The sequence below is a fragment of the Chelmon rostratus genome, chromosome 18, assembly GCF_017976325.1.
Source record: "Chelmon rostratus isolate fCheRos1 chromosome 18, fCheRos1.pri, whole genome shotgun sequence".
Classification (NCBI taxonomy): domain Eukaryota; kingdom Metazoa; phylum Chordata; class Actinopteri; order Chaetodontiformes; family Chaetodontidae; genus Chelmon; species Chelmon rostratus.
The window spans coordinates 21,724,182-21,738,702 of NC_055675.1; the positions used below are offsets into that span (position 1 = coordinate 21,724,182).

The window sequence follows — 14,521 nt, forward strand, 5'->3', positions numbered from 1 at the left end:
CAGCCCTGCAAACATCTATAGATACAGTTCAGAATTCAAACTGAGAGATTAAGTTTTACAGTTTGCTTCATTTACAGTTTGCAGAAAGATTGTGAAAACAGCCGAAAATGCTGGAGGCGCAGTGAAAGTCTGCAGTTTACAGGGCTCATGATTTACCAGCGCGTACAGTAAGAGTTCAGGGTTTATACATTTCATTACTTAGGAGTTAGTTTATAGAGTTTACAGTTAAACGCTCACATAGGTGGACAGTTTTGGGTTTATTTTAGTGGTTATTGCTGCAGCTGATATCCTCATCTCACAGCTACAGTTCAAAGCTTAGAGAGCCTCAGTTTGTAGATGCATGGACTTATTTACACTGACGCACATTAATGGATTTGTGGGCTAATTTTTACACAATAGTTTCACTTCAAAGTGTTCAAAAGGTCAGAGATGTGGAGGCAGAGAGAATGGAATAGAACAGAGACGAAGCTCTAAACCTTAAGGCCACCTTAAACTTTCCTTTTGAAGATGAATGTAACATATGTATTAAATAAGACATGAAAAGGTAAAAATCAATCATTTTCAGACCAAGTTGAACCTCTAAATGTTGCTCGTGTTCCACACTCTGTCCTTACAGTTGGGCTTTAACCACCTAGTTTAATATTTAGGCAGCCTGTCCGCTAATCATGCAAAGTAAGGATAATTTGAAGCATGTAATTGAGAGATTTAAGGAACCCAGAGTTTATATTAAAGGGTGTGTGCATAGATTAAGAGATGATTACGCTTTATAAGCCTTTTAAAGGGGTGCTTGTCCCTTGATGCATAGCAGAAAAGCACCAGAGTGAAGTTGTTACTTATTTTGCGAGGGCGGACTTTTGGTTGCTGGAACGCATAATTTTTGCATCACTTTACATACATAAGAGGAAATTTTGTGAGTTTGGAAAGGTCCAGTATGTGTGTCTGTACACCTTCACTAACCAAAGGCATGAAAACAGCCGAGAACAACGGTGCTTGCCAAAGCTGTACATCACCGCTCGCTTTTTATTGTTATTTCTCACCCCGGAGCCACTAAATAGAAATAGTTCAGCACTACAAACAGCTAAATAATAAAGAAAGGCCAAAAAAAAAAAAAAAAAGAGGAGATGGGATACAAAAGATGCTGATTGAGTTTTAAAAATGTTGATGTAAAAGCAGTAATGTGCCACAGGCAGTGCAGAGAGGGAGGTTAAACGTAAAGCGACAATCAGGCAGCATGAAGTCAATTCTAATCAGGTCAGGACTCGTATTTATCAAACTTCTGAGAATGACTCTTAAGAATGCGCAAAAAAACCCCAATAAGACGCATTCAGAGGCTTCATTTGCATCATCACTGACAGCTGTAGGATTGTTTGAGGGAATATGAATATCTGACAGTGGATCCATGCACACACTCAGAGTTTGGACAATTAAATGAACTGGGGGAAGTAAAATGTGGCGTGAGTGATTTCAGACTCGCCCAGAGATTTAATCTACAGCTGCCTTATTGTTCGCGCTTTTAAAATTCTTAACGTTTTCCTCAGTGATGATATTCAGCATAAACTCGTGTGACGTTAGAGTGCAGACAACAAAGACGCATGAAAAGAGATACGAGAGGTGAAAATGAATTAGTGCCAGCTTTAGTTTCGCTGTTTGTGAACATGATTGATGCAAAAAAGAAGAAAAGTGGTGTAACATCCAATCAGATCAGACACTAAAACTATATTACTCTGAATCATACATGTATCTTTGAACATCCCCAGCATGTGTCGGATCCTGACACCTCTGGAGCTCCCTTAAACTTAAGAGCAGTTTTAAGACAAAAGAAATTTGTTAAGTCACTTTTCTTTGTAAGAATGTGACTTGGAGTAAATATTTCCCTTTTAGCAGTTTGTTAAATATCCATGGTTGACAGGGTGGATGCAGCCATCTGTCCAGCAGGCTCAGTGCGCCCTCATGTGGTCAAAAGCGGCACTGCGCCACCTCAGACGCAGCCTCTCCCTGAGTGAACGCTTCAGGAGCTCGAGTGCGGCGCATTAAAATGCTGAATTACACCGCTAATACATAAGTAAAACATGATAGATCATCTGCACGCTTTAAATCCTCACAGATCTGATATCACTCAGAGGAATCCATGCAGCAAATTGCTACATTTGCCTTGTTGGATTTAGAGCGCTGAAGTGAAAGGTTTTAATCAGGAGAGTAATTGCGTTTGTTAATGAAGCACGACATTGCAGAGGAGGCCGGAGCCTGGAGCTCGCAGGCTGATGGGATTTTCTCCAGACAGTCCTGAACGATTTCTGCTCCCGACTGAGGAGGTGTGATGTGTGGACTGCAGAGCAGACTGCAGCGCTCACGGCCACAAAAGCTCTTGTTCACTGAGTCCAACTGGTGCAGAGTGAGTGCGAACTGGTTAACTGGTGATGATTTATTCCACTGAAGCATTACCACGTGTCCGAATAATCAAATAACACAGTATGGGCACACTGGAGGCAGGAGGAAAGGTGTATTCTCACCTTCAGATGGCTGCATAGATGCTGCGTGAGGATAAAAAAATATCAGAAATGAGACATTTACTCACAGATGAGTTCAGCTGAGATGTCTGGTCATCAACCACCGAGCACAAACGTTCATTTTTATTGTTGTTAAGTACTTTTAAGATCCTGTAATTTGGTATTTGCATATGCAGTAAATGGAAGCAGAGGTTAATAACTACTTAAATAAAAATACTTCTTTTAAATTCAAGGTAACAGTCAGCTGCATCTATTTACTCAGCATGAATTAAATGTCAAAAAGCTCCTTGTGACCTCGACTTTATCGTCTTGTTATTATATACACATTTAAAATGCATCATAACGTAAGAAAAACTGTACACCGCTGTACCACTGCTCATCATTCTATAGCCTTTTAACGGTTTAAATATTTGTTTGGTCTATAGAATATTAGAAAATAATAAAATGATTAATAATAATGAAAAGTAGCTGTTTCATTTTCCTTAGTGTCATCAAATATCTTATTTAGTCTGATCAATAGTCAGAAACTTAAAGGATCACACGAGATAAAAAAAAAGAATTGATATACTTGAAACATTTGGTATTTATGTTTGAAAATGGACTAAAAACACTGATTATAAAATAAATAGTTGTTTCTGTCGATAATCGTTTCAGCTCTAATTAATTTAAATATTTTAAATAAATTGAACATTTCATATTATAAAAAAAGTGTTTCCTTGATATTAAACAACAACTTTAGGTTTATGTTATTTAAGAAGGGACGGGACATTAATTAAGCACTTGGGTCCATCAGGTACATGTGCCAGATTTAGCCACACAGGCTTATCCTTCTCTGCAGGGTGATGGGTGATGGGGGGTGATGAAAACAGTCAGAGAAAACACGTAAGAGCACAAAAGCACCGACGATCAGTAAAACACTGAAATAACCTCGACTCCAGATTATGACAGCATGTTTGATTGTCCACTGGCTGTTTTATAGATTTGGAGCTTGTTGATAATGACATCATTTGATTTATTTGATAGTAAATACACTGATGATTAGAAAAAACACACTTTGATGCTGCGAACACCAAACCAGGGCTGTTTGAGTGACTCTCTGATGTCCGTCCGGCTTTATTCGTCTAGAACTGCTAAGTGTGTTAGCGTGGAGCCCGTAGTGACATGTTGTAGTCTGCTTATTTCTCGTCCCTACACCAGAGCGACGAGCTGGATCCCTTCCAGGAGCTGCTGGACGAGCAGCGCTACCCGGCCGAGGTCACCATGCCCAGCCCCAAACACCACAAGTATCCTCCCTGCAAGGAGAGCAAGAAGGAGCTCATCACGTAAGACTCCCTGAAACCCCTCAGACCCCTGACCCGACCTACACACCGCCGTCACAAGATCAGTCAGTGTAAAGACAGTGCACACATATTAACAATTATAAACCTCGCAAATCTGGAAACGTAATGCAGCAGCCGGGGTGGGAAAACATATTGTTTTTTGTTTTATTTGTTAGTTTTCTGGTGATCTTATAGATTAAGATTCATTTCAGGATGCTTTTCTATAGACTAAATATATCGTGTTGTGTTGAGTTTATGTTAAAAATTAATTAGCAAAGGATCACATTCAGTTTCTTTATATTTTACATGGCGTCGCAACTTTTTTGGAATCAGGTTTGTAGTGAAACACAGAAAGGGACGATTTTACTGCAGAATGAGTGCATGATGCTTATAGTCATTTTGTACATAATACAAAAGGTTGTGAGTACAGGATGTTCACTTGTAATCGAGTATTGTCACAGTGTGGTGTTAGCAGACGATCTGAACGCTTCTTCCACCCCTGATGCTTAGTACCTTCAGTTAGATGATAGAACACTGATGCATTTACAACTTCAGCAGCTCAGAAAATGCAAAGGCTATGAATTATGCATCTTCACCTAATCCTCCAAAGACAAACTCACCTTTTCTCCATGAAGGTAATATCACGAAGCAGCACGTATTTAACATTTGCCTCTCAATGGACGTCGTTTCACTCATTTCAACAACATCACATGTATTTTATTAAGGCATATCGTCGAATTACATTTTATTGTTAATATAAGAAATGAAAACCTAAGATATTTAATTGAATACACATTTAAAAAATATTTTAAAATAACATCTTTTTTGTGGATGCAACATTCAGAATCAGGTGAAAATGTTGGTGCTCAGTTTGCGTCTCTTTTCTCCTGCAGGTTGTCGAGCTGCCAGCTGGCCGACAAGAACATCCGCGGGATGATGACGACCAACGCACAAGAACTCAAGTGAGTCTACAAAGCCAGTGTATGTTTGAGTGCGTTCAGAGCAGGGCTGCGGTCCAGTCTGAGCTGCCTGGAGGTTCAGATGGAGGTCGATCGGGGGTCCAGTCCGAAACGACAAAACAGGGCTCGCTCAGTATCCTGACCTGTGACCTGCTGGTTAACCCGTGTGTTTGTGCTTCAGGTGTCCGACCCCCGGCTGCGATGGATCTGGACACATCACCGGAAACTACGCCTCCCACAGGAGGTACAGTAACCACACTGTAGGCCGCCTGCAGCCATGCAAACTACATCAAGACTAAACAGGATTTCGCTGTGCGTGTCCTTTTCAAGCTTGTCTTCTGTCCCGCAGCCTGTCCGGTTGTCCACGAGCCAAGAAGAGCGGCATCAAAATCCTCCACAGCAAAGAGGACAAGGACGACCAGGAGCTCATCAAGTAAGGTTTCTGAGAGGCTCTGTAGCATCGCTGTAGAGCCTGGGGGGGTGCCAGCGAGGAATTATCCTCTTGCTCCTTATTTCATTCCCTCAAGTTACTAATTTATGGCCTCAAATTTCGTAATTTGCCAGCTCTATACTTTCATCGCATCCGGTCACAGTTTCACAGCCAAAATATCCGAGTCCAAGATCAAAATAAAATCCAATTAGACACAAGCAGTCTTTGGCGAGAGTGCTCAACAAGGACAAACAGAAAGCAGACGATAACACTATTCAATTAGGATATTAACAAACTCGTTTCAGAGCAAACTTTTAGATTTTGTTGAAATTTATTAGTGGTCAAAAGCAGGATTTTTACATTTTTTTTACCACTTGGGGGCAGTAAGACGAACAGGAAATGTAAAACTGAATTATTATCGCCGCATGAAGTTGCCTATTTACACATCTAGCAGACACTGAGCAACAAGAGGAAACATCTCTGGGAATGTTTCTGGCAGTTTGACGGGTCTAAATCCAACATTCACTCTCACTTTAACTCGGTTTTGCTCTCCACCAACTCTAAATATCTGGCTCTGATCTGCTGGTCTCCTCGTTTTGTTCACCAGCTGGTATCTTACCTGGGTTCAGCAGAGCTTTTGTCCATAATAACAGCTGAAAGATGCTAAAATGCTCAGTAGATCTACTCTGGTGATGAAATACGAGCAATTCCTCTCACAAACATGTCGCCCTCTGACCCATTGTTAATATAAAGTATTGATTGGTGCAGCTTTATGGAAATCCAGAAGTTAAAGGTTGCTTTCCAGTCATTGATTAAACCCCTAAAAACACATCTCTTTTTCATGCCTTCAGATGGCTGAGCTGCAACTCTTAATTCAGCATGTGCAGGCGTATGAATGTGCAGATGGTCCTTGCCTCTGTCTCCACCCAACCCTCCACTGCAGCTGGACATTCGACTCCGCTTGTTGTCTGCTCGCAACCGTGTGCTCCACTCTGGCAGGTGGAGATACAGGAGTTATCTGTGTTATCACGATCTGGAAAGCTCCACCCTGCAAGATGACGGGGTTGGCTCCTTGGGTCTGTGATGTATGAGACCTCGGCTGTGTGAATCAGAGACGGTTCAGAGAGGAGGCGGCGCACTTAAGCATCATCAATCATTTCCTGTATCCAGATGATTGTTATTCTCTCCTGATACGCCTTGTAGCATATAAAAAACATCCCTTGGACACGCTAAAAACTTGATTTTCAGTGGAACAAAATCAGTTTGTTCAATTAGGCGTATAATTCTGGCAACATTTAGTATTAACTGATTTCTTTTTTAGTGGACAAAATCTCTTTAAAATGTGAAAAATCTGCAAACAGCTTGTTTCTTTAAAGTGATATAAAACAGAGGAAAGCAGCAAGCTTCACATTTGAGAAGCTGGAACTGTTATTTTTGTAAGTTTTGCACAAATGATTCATTGATTATTAGAATTGTTGTTAATGAATGATCTGTGTGTTGACCAATAATAAATCAGTTCCAGCACTAGTTTGAAAAACCAGCTGAAATGAACATTTCTCAAAATACTGCCCCTTTAAACCTACCAATCTTCATCTACAGTCCAGTCCTTATAACTTCCTGACATACATACATACTTAAATACAAAAATCCTACTTCCTGTTGTGTAAGCAGAATGTATAGCAACCGGGTTACAGTGAGGTCTGTCACGCTGCTGACACGTTCATCCATCTACTCTGTGTTGAAATGCTGCCTGTGTACGCTGACCTTTCTAACTATAGGAAAGAACATTTTTGAGAGGAGCTGTGGTCAGTCCTCCACTTCACCTCCCGCTCCCAGCAGGCCAAGTGCAGTAAAGGTTAGCACTAGTGAGTGTTTGACATTTTCGTTAAAGCGGAGCCATAATGTTAAGCCAACACGACCTTGTGAATAAGCTAAAGTTCAGCCGGTGTCAGCCTGCAGCCAGCTGTTGCTGCCACCTCTGTTCCATCCACCATCATCATTAACAGGGAAATTATAATTAAGCTTTACCTGAGCGCGGCTGGGGAGCGGCCCGCCGACGCTCGGCTCATTCTAATCAGCCCAAATGTCACCGCGGAGGGCGTTTAGAGATGCAGGAGGCAGAGCGGGGCGTCTGGGAGCTGAGGAGGTGTCATCTGCAGAGCGAGAGGAGTTTGTCCTGCTCGTGGTCGCACCGCTGTGGCCTGGAGGCCCGGGAGGGAGGGGAGGGAGGAGGCGAGTCGTGACTCCTCCATCAGTCCTGAACGGAGCTGAAGTGGATTCTCATAAAAAGCCTGCACCACTTTTTCATGTTTTAGTCCATTAACAGAAGCTGATCCGGTTAAATGGCTGCTGGCAGCGTGCGGCAGCAGGTATTACGTTTAATCTCCATCAGCGATAATCAAACAGCAGCAGGTGGTGGAGACACTGTGATAAGACTTTAATTTAATCTTTTACAACTCAAGTGTTGGCAAAGACACAACAGAACCTTCTGATGAGGATTCAGCCATGATCAGACCCGTGAAACATGTTTATTAGCCTGAATTGTTTCTGACGCTGTCGGTATTTTCTGTCTTGTGTTTGTTCTTCCTTCCAGGTGTCCGGTGCCTGGCTGCGATGGACAGGGTCATGTGACGGGGAAGTACGCCTCCCACCGCAGCGCCTCAGGCTGCCCCTTGGCGGCAAAGCGGCAGAAGGACAGCTACGTCAACGGCTCGCAGTTTGTGTGGAAATCTGGCAAGACGGACGGCATGAGCTGCCCGACCCCAGGCTGCGACGGCTCAGGACACGTCAGCGGGAGCTTCCTGACCCATCGGAGGTGGGCGTGGCTCTGTGTCACTCTGTTTAACACTATCACAGTGTCATACGTGTTGTTTTAGTGTCACTGAAAGCTTGATGATCATCTTGCAAATCATATCTCCCACCGGCTTCACTTCACTGTTAAAATTAAAAACAATTAGCCTTAAGATTGATAGATTGATAATCCGTCACAGTCAGCCTCTCGTCAATATGTGTGCTTGTGTCATTCCAGCCTCTCCGGCTGTCCCCGTGCCACCTCGGCCATGAAGAAGGCCAGGATGAGCAGCGTGGAGATGCTGACAATCAAGCAAAGAGCGAGCAAAGGTCAGAGCCAGACCCTGAGCTCAACCCAAAGCAGAAAAAAATTAATTATCTGCATCAAATTAAGCGTTGCTTTTGGTTTCAGGCATCGAAAACGATGAAGAAATCAAACAGCTGGATGAAGAAATCAAAGATCTGAACGAGTCCAACAATCAAGTGGAATCAGACATGATAAAACTGAGGACACAAGTAAGACCGAGTGTGTGTTTACTGTAGCATGAATGCGTCGGGTGTGTGGGAGGGCTGGTGCTGGTGTGGAAAACAGCTCAGAATAAACTAGACTCTGGTGAATCCCGCAACAGACCAAACACGTTCATTAACTGAGTAATTATTCCCAGGACTAAAGCTTTATATTGAATAGAAAGATAATTAATATGAGAGAAAAAATGATTTTAAACAGAAAGAAAGTCTGTTGTCTTAACTTTTCACACCTTCCAGTTGGTTTTACGATTCACAGACGATGTGACCTTTTACACCCAAGATCCTGCAAAAGCAATGAGCCAGGAGACTCAGCCCTTTATTTGCAGCAAGTTCATATTAGAGAAATCCCCTTATTCCTAATTTACCCAATTATTTGGTTTAGTTTGACATATTTAGTAAATGCCTTTATTAAAGGAGTTCTGTTCTGATACGGAACTACTGAGGCGTCACTGACGCGGGTGGTGGCTAGGCTTACGTGAGGCTATTTGCTAATTACACTGTTGACTTACTGTGATCTGAAATAAAATGACTGTACTTGTTGAGTCAAGGGTGATCCATTTATTTCATGAGTCCAATACATCAGGTTAAGCACCATAGTCACAAGCCAGAATCAATAACAAAATAAGCCAGCATAGCGTTTAGCGTTTGCCGTAGCGTAGCGTAGAGCAGTGTAGCGTAGCGTAGCGGTGTAGCATAGCGTAGCGGTTTAGCATAGCGTAGCGGTTTAACGTAGCATAGCGGTGTAGCGTAGCGGTCAAAACCCTTTGCCCTTCCGGGTAGGACGCCTGACCAACAACAGATAGTTCCTACCTTTATACCTGGCGAAAGGTTAATTATCATGCGCCACCCAGTGGACAAAAATAAATGACACTCATAAAGAAACCATACATTTTAGCTCCGACACCCTTTTTGACTTATGTTGTTGTTCAACTGTTGTGATATAATCAGTGTAATATATAGATTTCCGAACAGAAATGCTGTTTTCTTAATTCCAACAACTTCGACTTTGCCGTTTCTTTTGATCAGTGTTCAGATCATATCACTGAAACACAGCACTTCCTGTATAGATGTCTCAAATTAAAAGCCTCTCAGCAGCAAATCTCTCACTTTCTGGTAGGCTTTTAATCTGAAGCATCTGCAAGAAGTGTTGGGCTTCATTGACAGTATCTTAAAAATCTCCAATCATACACATCATAGTTTTCTGTTAACATGCATGCATGATGTCGTCTCTCCGGAACGGTGACACGCTGATAACCGACGTCCCGTCCTGGCAGATCACGACCATGGAGACCAACCTGAAGTCCATCGAGGAGGAGAACAAGGTGATCGAGCAGCAGAACGACTCGCTGCTGCACGAGCTGGCCAACCTCAGCCAGTCGCTCATCAACAGCTTAGCTAACATCCAGCTTCCACACATGGTAAGACAGGAGTCCGCTGCACCTTCACAAAGCACACCACAAAGCAACACCAGAGTAATATCTGTAATATCTTCCTGCATCTGCAGCAGCTTCCTTCCTCCTTCAGGCTTTACTGTGTTTCTGAAGTCGGCTGGTTTTGGTTTTATTTTGTTTGACCTCAGCAGTGGTCCTGAATTAGACTATTTAATGAGAGCAAGTGCAGTGAAATGATGGATTTGGTTATTTTGTTAGAAATATTTTGAGGATTAGACTGAATTTGTTGCTGTAATTACTGAAGGGATTAGTTGAATGTTTGTGGATTCCTGTGAAGGAAAAAGTCTGAATTTCCAGAGGGATGGAAATTTCTCTTTAATCTCTGATTTTTCTTAAAAATTAATTCTGTAAAAGAACAAGTGGAAAAACTGCAGATGAAATGAGATCAATTTCTACTTTCAAAGCTTTTGAATCAGCTATAGCTGATTGTCGTATCTTGAATTTGACATTCGAGTAATGTCGGATTTTTTTTGGCTCTTGCATTGAAGAAATTAAAGTTTTTATGACCAACCAACAGACGACTGACTTTTGCAGAATAATGAGCTTTAGTTCCACTTCATTTTGCTAACTTTTCATTTTATCTGCGTGAGTTTGGAGCTTCTGTCAGATGTTTAGATGTTTCACATTTAACGTGCGATCTTTGTTTCCCGCCTTATTTTAAACGTTGAAATCTGTGAACTTTTGAACTGATCTGAGGCCATCTGACATCTGATTTTAATCCAGGGAGGTGTCTAAGTCGTCTCCAGCCTTTTCTGTAGCGACACTCAGGTTTTTTCCTCATCTGCTTCTTTCTGTTCACCACCTTCTTTTTTTCCCAGCAGTCCATGCTGTGCTTCTTCTGTGCTTTACAACGCCTCACAGAGTTTCACATAAGGAAACAGCCCCGTCTTTTTTCAGTTTGAGTGAAGTGCTCGTGGCTGTTTTTGACGTCATGTTGTCTCAGTGTAGAAAGAAGACTGGGGCTAATTGGATAATCTCTCTCTGAGCAGTATGAACCAGAGTTGCTTGATAACTCGACTCTTAGCCTCCTGTCCTTCCATTCATGTGCAGGATTTGCTTCAAATCACACTGTCAGAAAAATGTCCGTCTTAACAAGGAATCGGATCTTTATCCTCCCTAAAACAACCTCGAAAACTTGCGTCGGACAGAGAGGAAACTTCCACATTCAAACGGTTGAACTGGAATCTTGTTTCCAGAAAAACTGAATCAAAGCTTCTGTTCACACTGCAGTACTTCATTCTCTGATCCAAACTGGTGTCAAACCTGATTTGTTTGTGTGACTGTTGATTTGTGTCATAGGATATAGAGCGACAACCCTGATTCTAAATAACTGTGTAAAACATGAATAAAAAACATAATTCACTCCTTTTCAATCAAACTGTGTTTACTGACACAGTCTCCTGAAGTGTTCCTGAGTCCAGGTGTTAATCTCTTTATCCAATCACGTGTTGACAAAGTGTTGAACCTCGCTCCATCCTCACTGTGAACCACTGAGCCTTTCAATCATGATACTATCACCTGTTACCTATCAGCCTGTTTACCTGTGGAATGATCCAAACAGGTGTTTTTGGAGCGTTCCACATCTTTCCCAGTCTTTAGTTGCTCCTGTCCCAACTTGATTGAAACATGTTGCTGCATCAGATTCAGAATAAGCAGAAATTTACAAAAATCAATGAAGCTGATGAGCTCAAACATTAAATATATTGACTTTGTGCTGTTTTCAGTTGCGTATGAGTCAGAAAGGATCAGCAAATTATCACATTTGGTTTATTTAGATTTTTCACAGCGTCCTGACTGTTTTGGAATCAGGGTTGTTTAACCATCCTGGTTTCCAACCAAAGCATGTTATCGACCCATCGGTCCACACGTCAGTGTCTCGTTTTCTATCACCTCTGTGTGAAAGTTCAGGTTAGCAATAATACCACAGATCTATCACCAGGTAACCTTCAACATAAAGCTCCCTCAGAAACATTTCAGTTGCAATTTACAGTTTTCTAGGTTCAGGCACCAGGACTGTTTTCCTGCATGAAAGTCATGTGATTCGCCCTTTATAGTAGTTTTGCACTTCACTTCTGTCATTATTGCCCCCTGCTGGTACAACACCTTCATACACATGTGTGCGTTCACACCCTGACGAGGCTAAACGTGACACTGACACACTGCCCTCTAGTGGCTTGGCGGCTCTATTACATGCTTTGGCTTGAGACTGGGCTGCTATAACAATATATGAACGAAGAACTCTGATTTGAAGGGTTGAGTTTGTGATTATTTGCTATTCTCGCTCAGTAAAAAAAACAATAAAACAACCAGAATCGGACACCCTCAGTTGCAGTGTGAACGGAGCCGGAGGGGAAATGACTTGCTGAGGCGGACATTGTGTGTTTTTTCTCGGTGTAGCTTATTAAGCCTTGTGACCGCCGCCGTGTGTCTAGCGGGCTAATAGACTTCTCTGTACACCCTCTCCTGTAGAGACCGCCGCCACAGAAAGAGGCCCCAGTAAAGCATAACTGCTGTTTACAGATGCCTCCCAGAGTAAGAGATCCATTTATCCTTTATCCAATTATCCTTCTCTTCTGCACTGTCATCCTCCCCTTTCCTGTAACTCCTTTAGCCCACTGTGGCGTCCGCACATCACAACTCTCCATTTACACTGCAGTGTAACTCAGTTATTATATTAATGACAGTAACAGTAGCCAACCTACCTGCGGCATTTTTTTTTTTCCCAAAAGTCAAAAAACATCAATCATATTTGAGAAGCTAAAACTGTCTTTAAAACGAATTAGTCACATTTGGAAAACACACATTAACTGAAATAATTAACAGATTTAAGAATGAGACACAAATGATGGGTTTTGTTTAGCAATCAACAGGAAATATGATGTCGTAGCTCAAGTCAGAGCTATGCTAATGGTAGTTTTAGATCCACAAAGATGGAGGAAGAGCTGCTCTGGAATCAGAACTAATCTGACTGGTTGGGTTAAACTGCAGTTGGCGGGATCCAGTGATTTCAGTGCAACTTGGTGTTAGGTTAAGGTTAAGATTTTCTCCAAAAGAGGGCTTAACGTCCTGTTACACAAACTAAAACTGATCACTCTGACTTGTAAACTTGATTGAGATGAGTAATTAAACATCATTAAAATGCCTACATCCCCACTGGAAATTGATTAAATGATTACTTTTATTTCAGTATGATACATAAGAACTTTGATATTCAGTGATTCTGCAAAACCCTGCATTTCATTCAACGGCAATGCTCTTTTTCATACCCAGTTCTAACATTGTTGTTTCTGCAATCTCTGCACATGGCAGCCGTCAGAGGAAAGATCCTTGTTTGGATTAAAATTTTGAGATTCTGGTCTCTTGCATGAAATTTGGATGTCCTGAGCTCAACACCTTTACTTTCCACCTCACCACGTAGAAGGTACACCATTTCCTGCATTAGCAATGAACACTAGCCTTGGACATAAATTATGAGGTGCCAAATCCTCCGATATAGACCGATAATATAGGCTGAGAAAACACTCAATCTAAAAAGAAGTGGGCCTGAAATTGAGCCCTGAGGTATGCCAAAACTAGCTGTTCTCCTCCAAAGAAACAGAAATCATGACCTTTCCTATAAACCACTAAAGCTTGTTTCCTTTGCCCGCTGAGGTTGAACTCAACCCATTAGATTGTTATTGAAGCCAAAGCTGCTCTGTCTCTGAGAAAGATTTCAACGATCAGGACTCCCAGTCAGCTAAGCTAAGTTGAATTACCAGTCGTGTCTCGTTCATCTGCCCATTAACCTCCCATTGGTTTTTAACATCCTGATTTTGTCTCCATATGCTAAACATTAACCTTCCATCTATCCACCAGCTAACCATCCCTTTCCTGATTTTGCATGGTTTGGAGTTCCATTGCGTAGACCTTCACAGGCTGAAGTATAGATATTAATCATGTTATTAAAATGGGTTTGTGTAACCGGGCCATGCTTTCCTGATAGTGTTCCCTTCCTCCCTTGCTGCCCGCCTGTCCTCCAAACCTTTCCCACAATATTTTATAGAAAACATACAGATTTTGTCAACACACACACTTCCTCTAATCGCTCTGATTGTTTGTTTCTTCGTGGGTTTCTTTCCCCTCACAGGAGCCAATGAATGAACAGAACTTTGACACTTATGTGAGTACATTGACAGACATGTACACTCACCAGGACCAGTACCAGAGCCCGGAGAACAAGGCGCTGCTGGAGAACATCAAACAGGCCGTTCAGGGTATCCAGGTCTAGCCCTGACTGAGGCCAAAATAACAAATGCAAAGCAAAAACAACAACAACAACAACAAAAAAAGGTCAAAAAGAGGGGGATTGGTTGTTTTTTGCTGCTGTAATCTACCATAGTTCTTTTATTCCTTCTGCTGTTATGCTCTCAACCCCATGAATATCTCTTTTATTTTGTTATTTTGATTGTCGTTGCCTTGCTTTGAAAAACGATTACCAACGTTTTAAAAAACATTCATCTTTTGTACATTTTCATATGATCTAATATAATGTGATGTA

The 14,521-nt window shown here is 41.8% G+C and overlaps 1 protein-coding gene across 1 annotated transcript in view; it reads left to right on the top strand.

Annotated features, from left to right (window-relative positions):
• Nucleotides 1-14,251, top strand: part of myt1la (myelin transcription factor 1-like, a) — a 49,618-nt gene extending 35,367 nt beyond the window's left edge. Inside the window, exons 16-24 of the mRNA XM_041958727.1 lie at nucleotides 3,707-3,829; nucleotides 4,720-4,788; nucleotides 4,967-5,029; nucleotides 5,135-5,218; nucleotides 7,809-8,030; nucleotides 8,244-8,335; nucleotides 8,418-8,521; nucleotides 9,808-9,951; nucleotides 14,111-14,251. Coding sequence (XP_041814661.1) covers nucleotides 3,707-3,829; nucleotides 4,720-4,788; nucleotides 4,967-5,029; nucleotides 5,135-5,218; nucleotides 7,809-8,030; nucleotides 8,244-8,335; nucleotides 8,418-8,521; nucleotides 9,808-9,951; nucleotides 14,111-14,251 — 1,042 coding nt within the window. The remainder of the gene's footprint in view (nucleotides 1-3,706; nucleotides 3,830-4,719; nucleotides 4,789-4,966; nucleotides 5,030-5,134; nucleotides 5,219-7,808; nucleotides 8,031-8,243; nucleotides 8,336-8,417; nucleotides 8,522-9,807; nucleotides 9,952-14,110) is intronic.
• The last annotated feature ends 270 nt before the right edge of the window (nucleotides 14,252-14,521 follow it).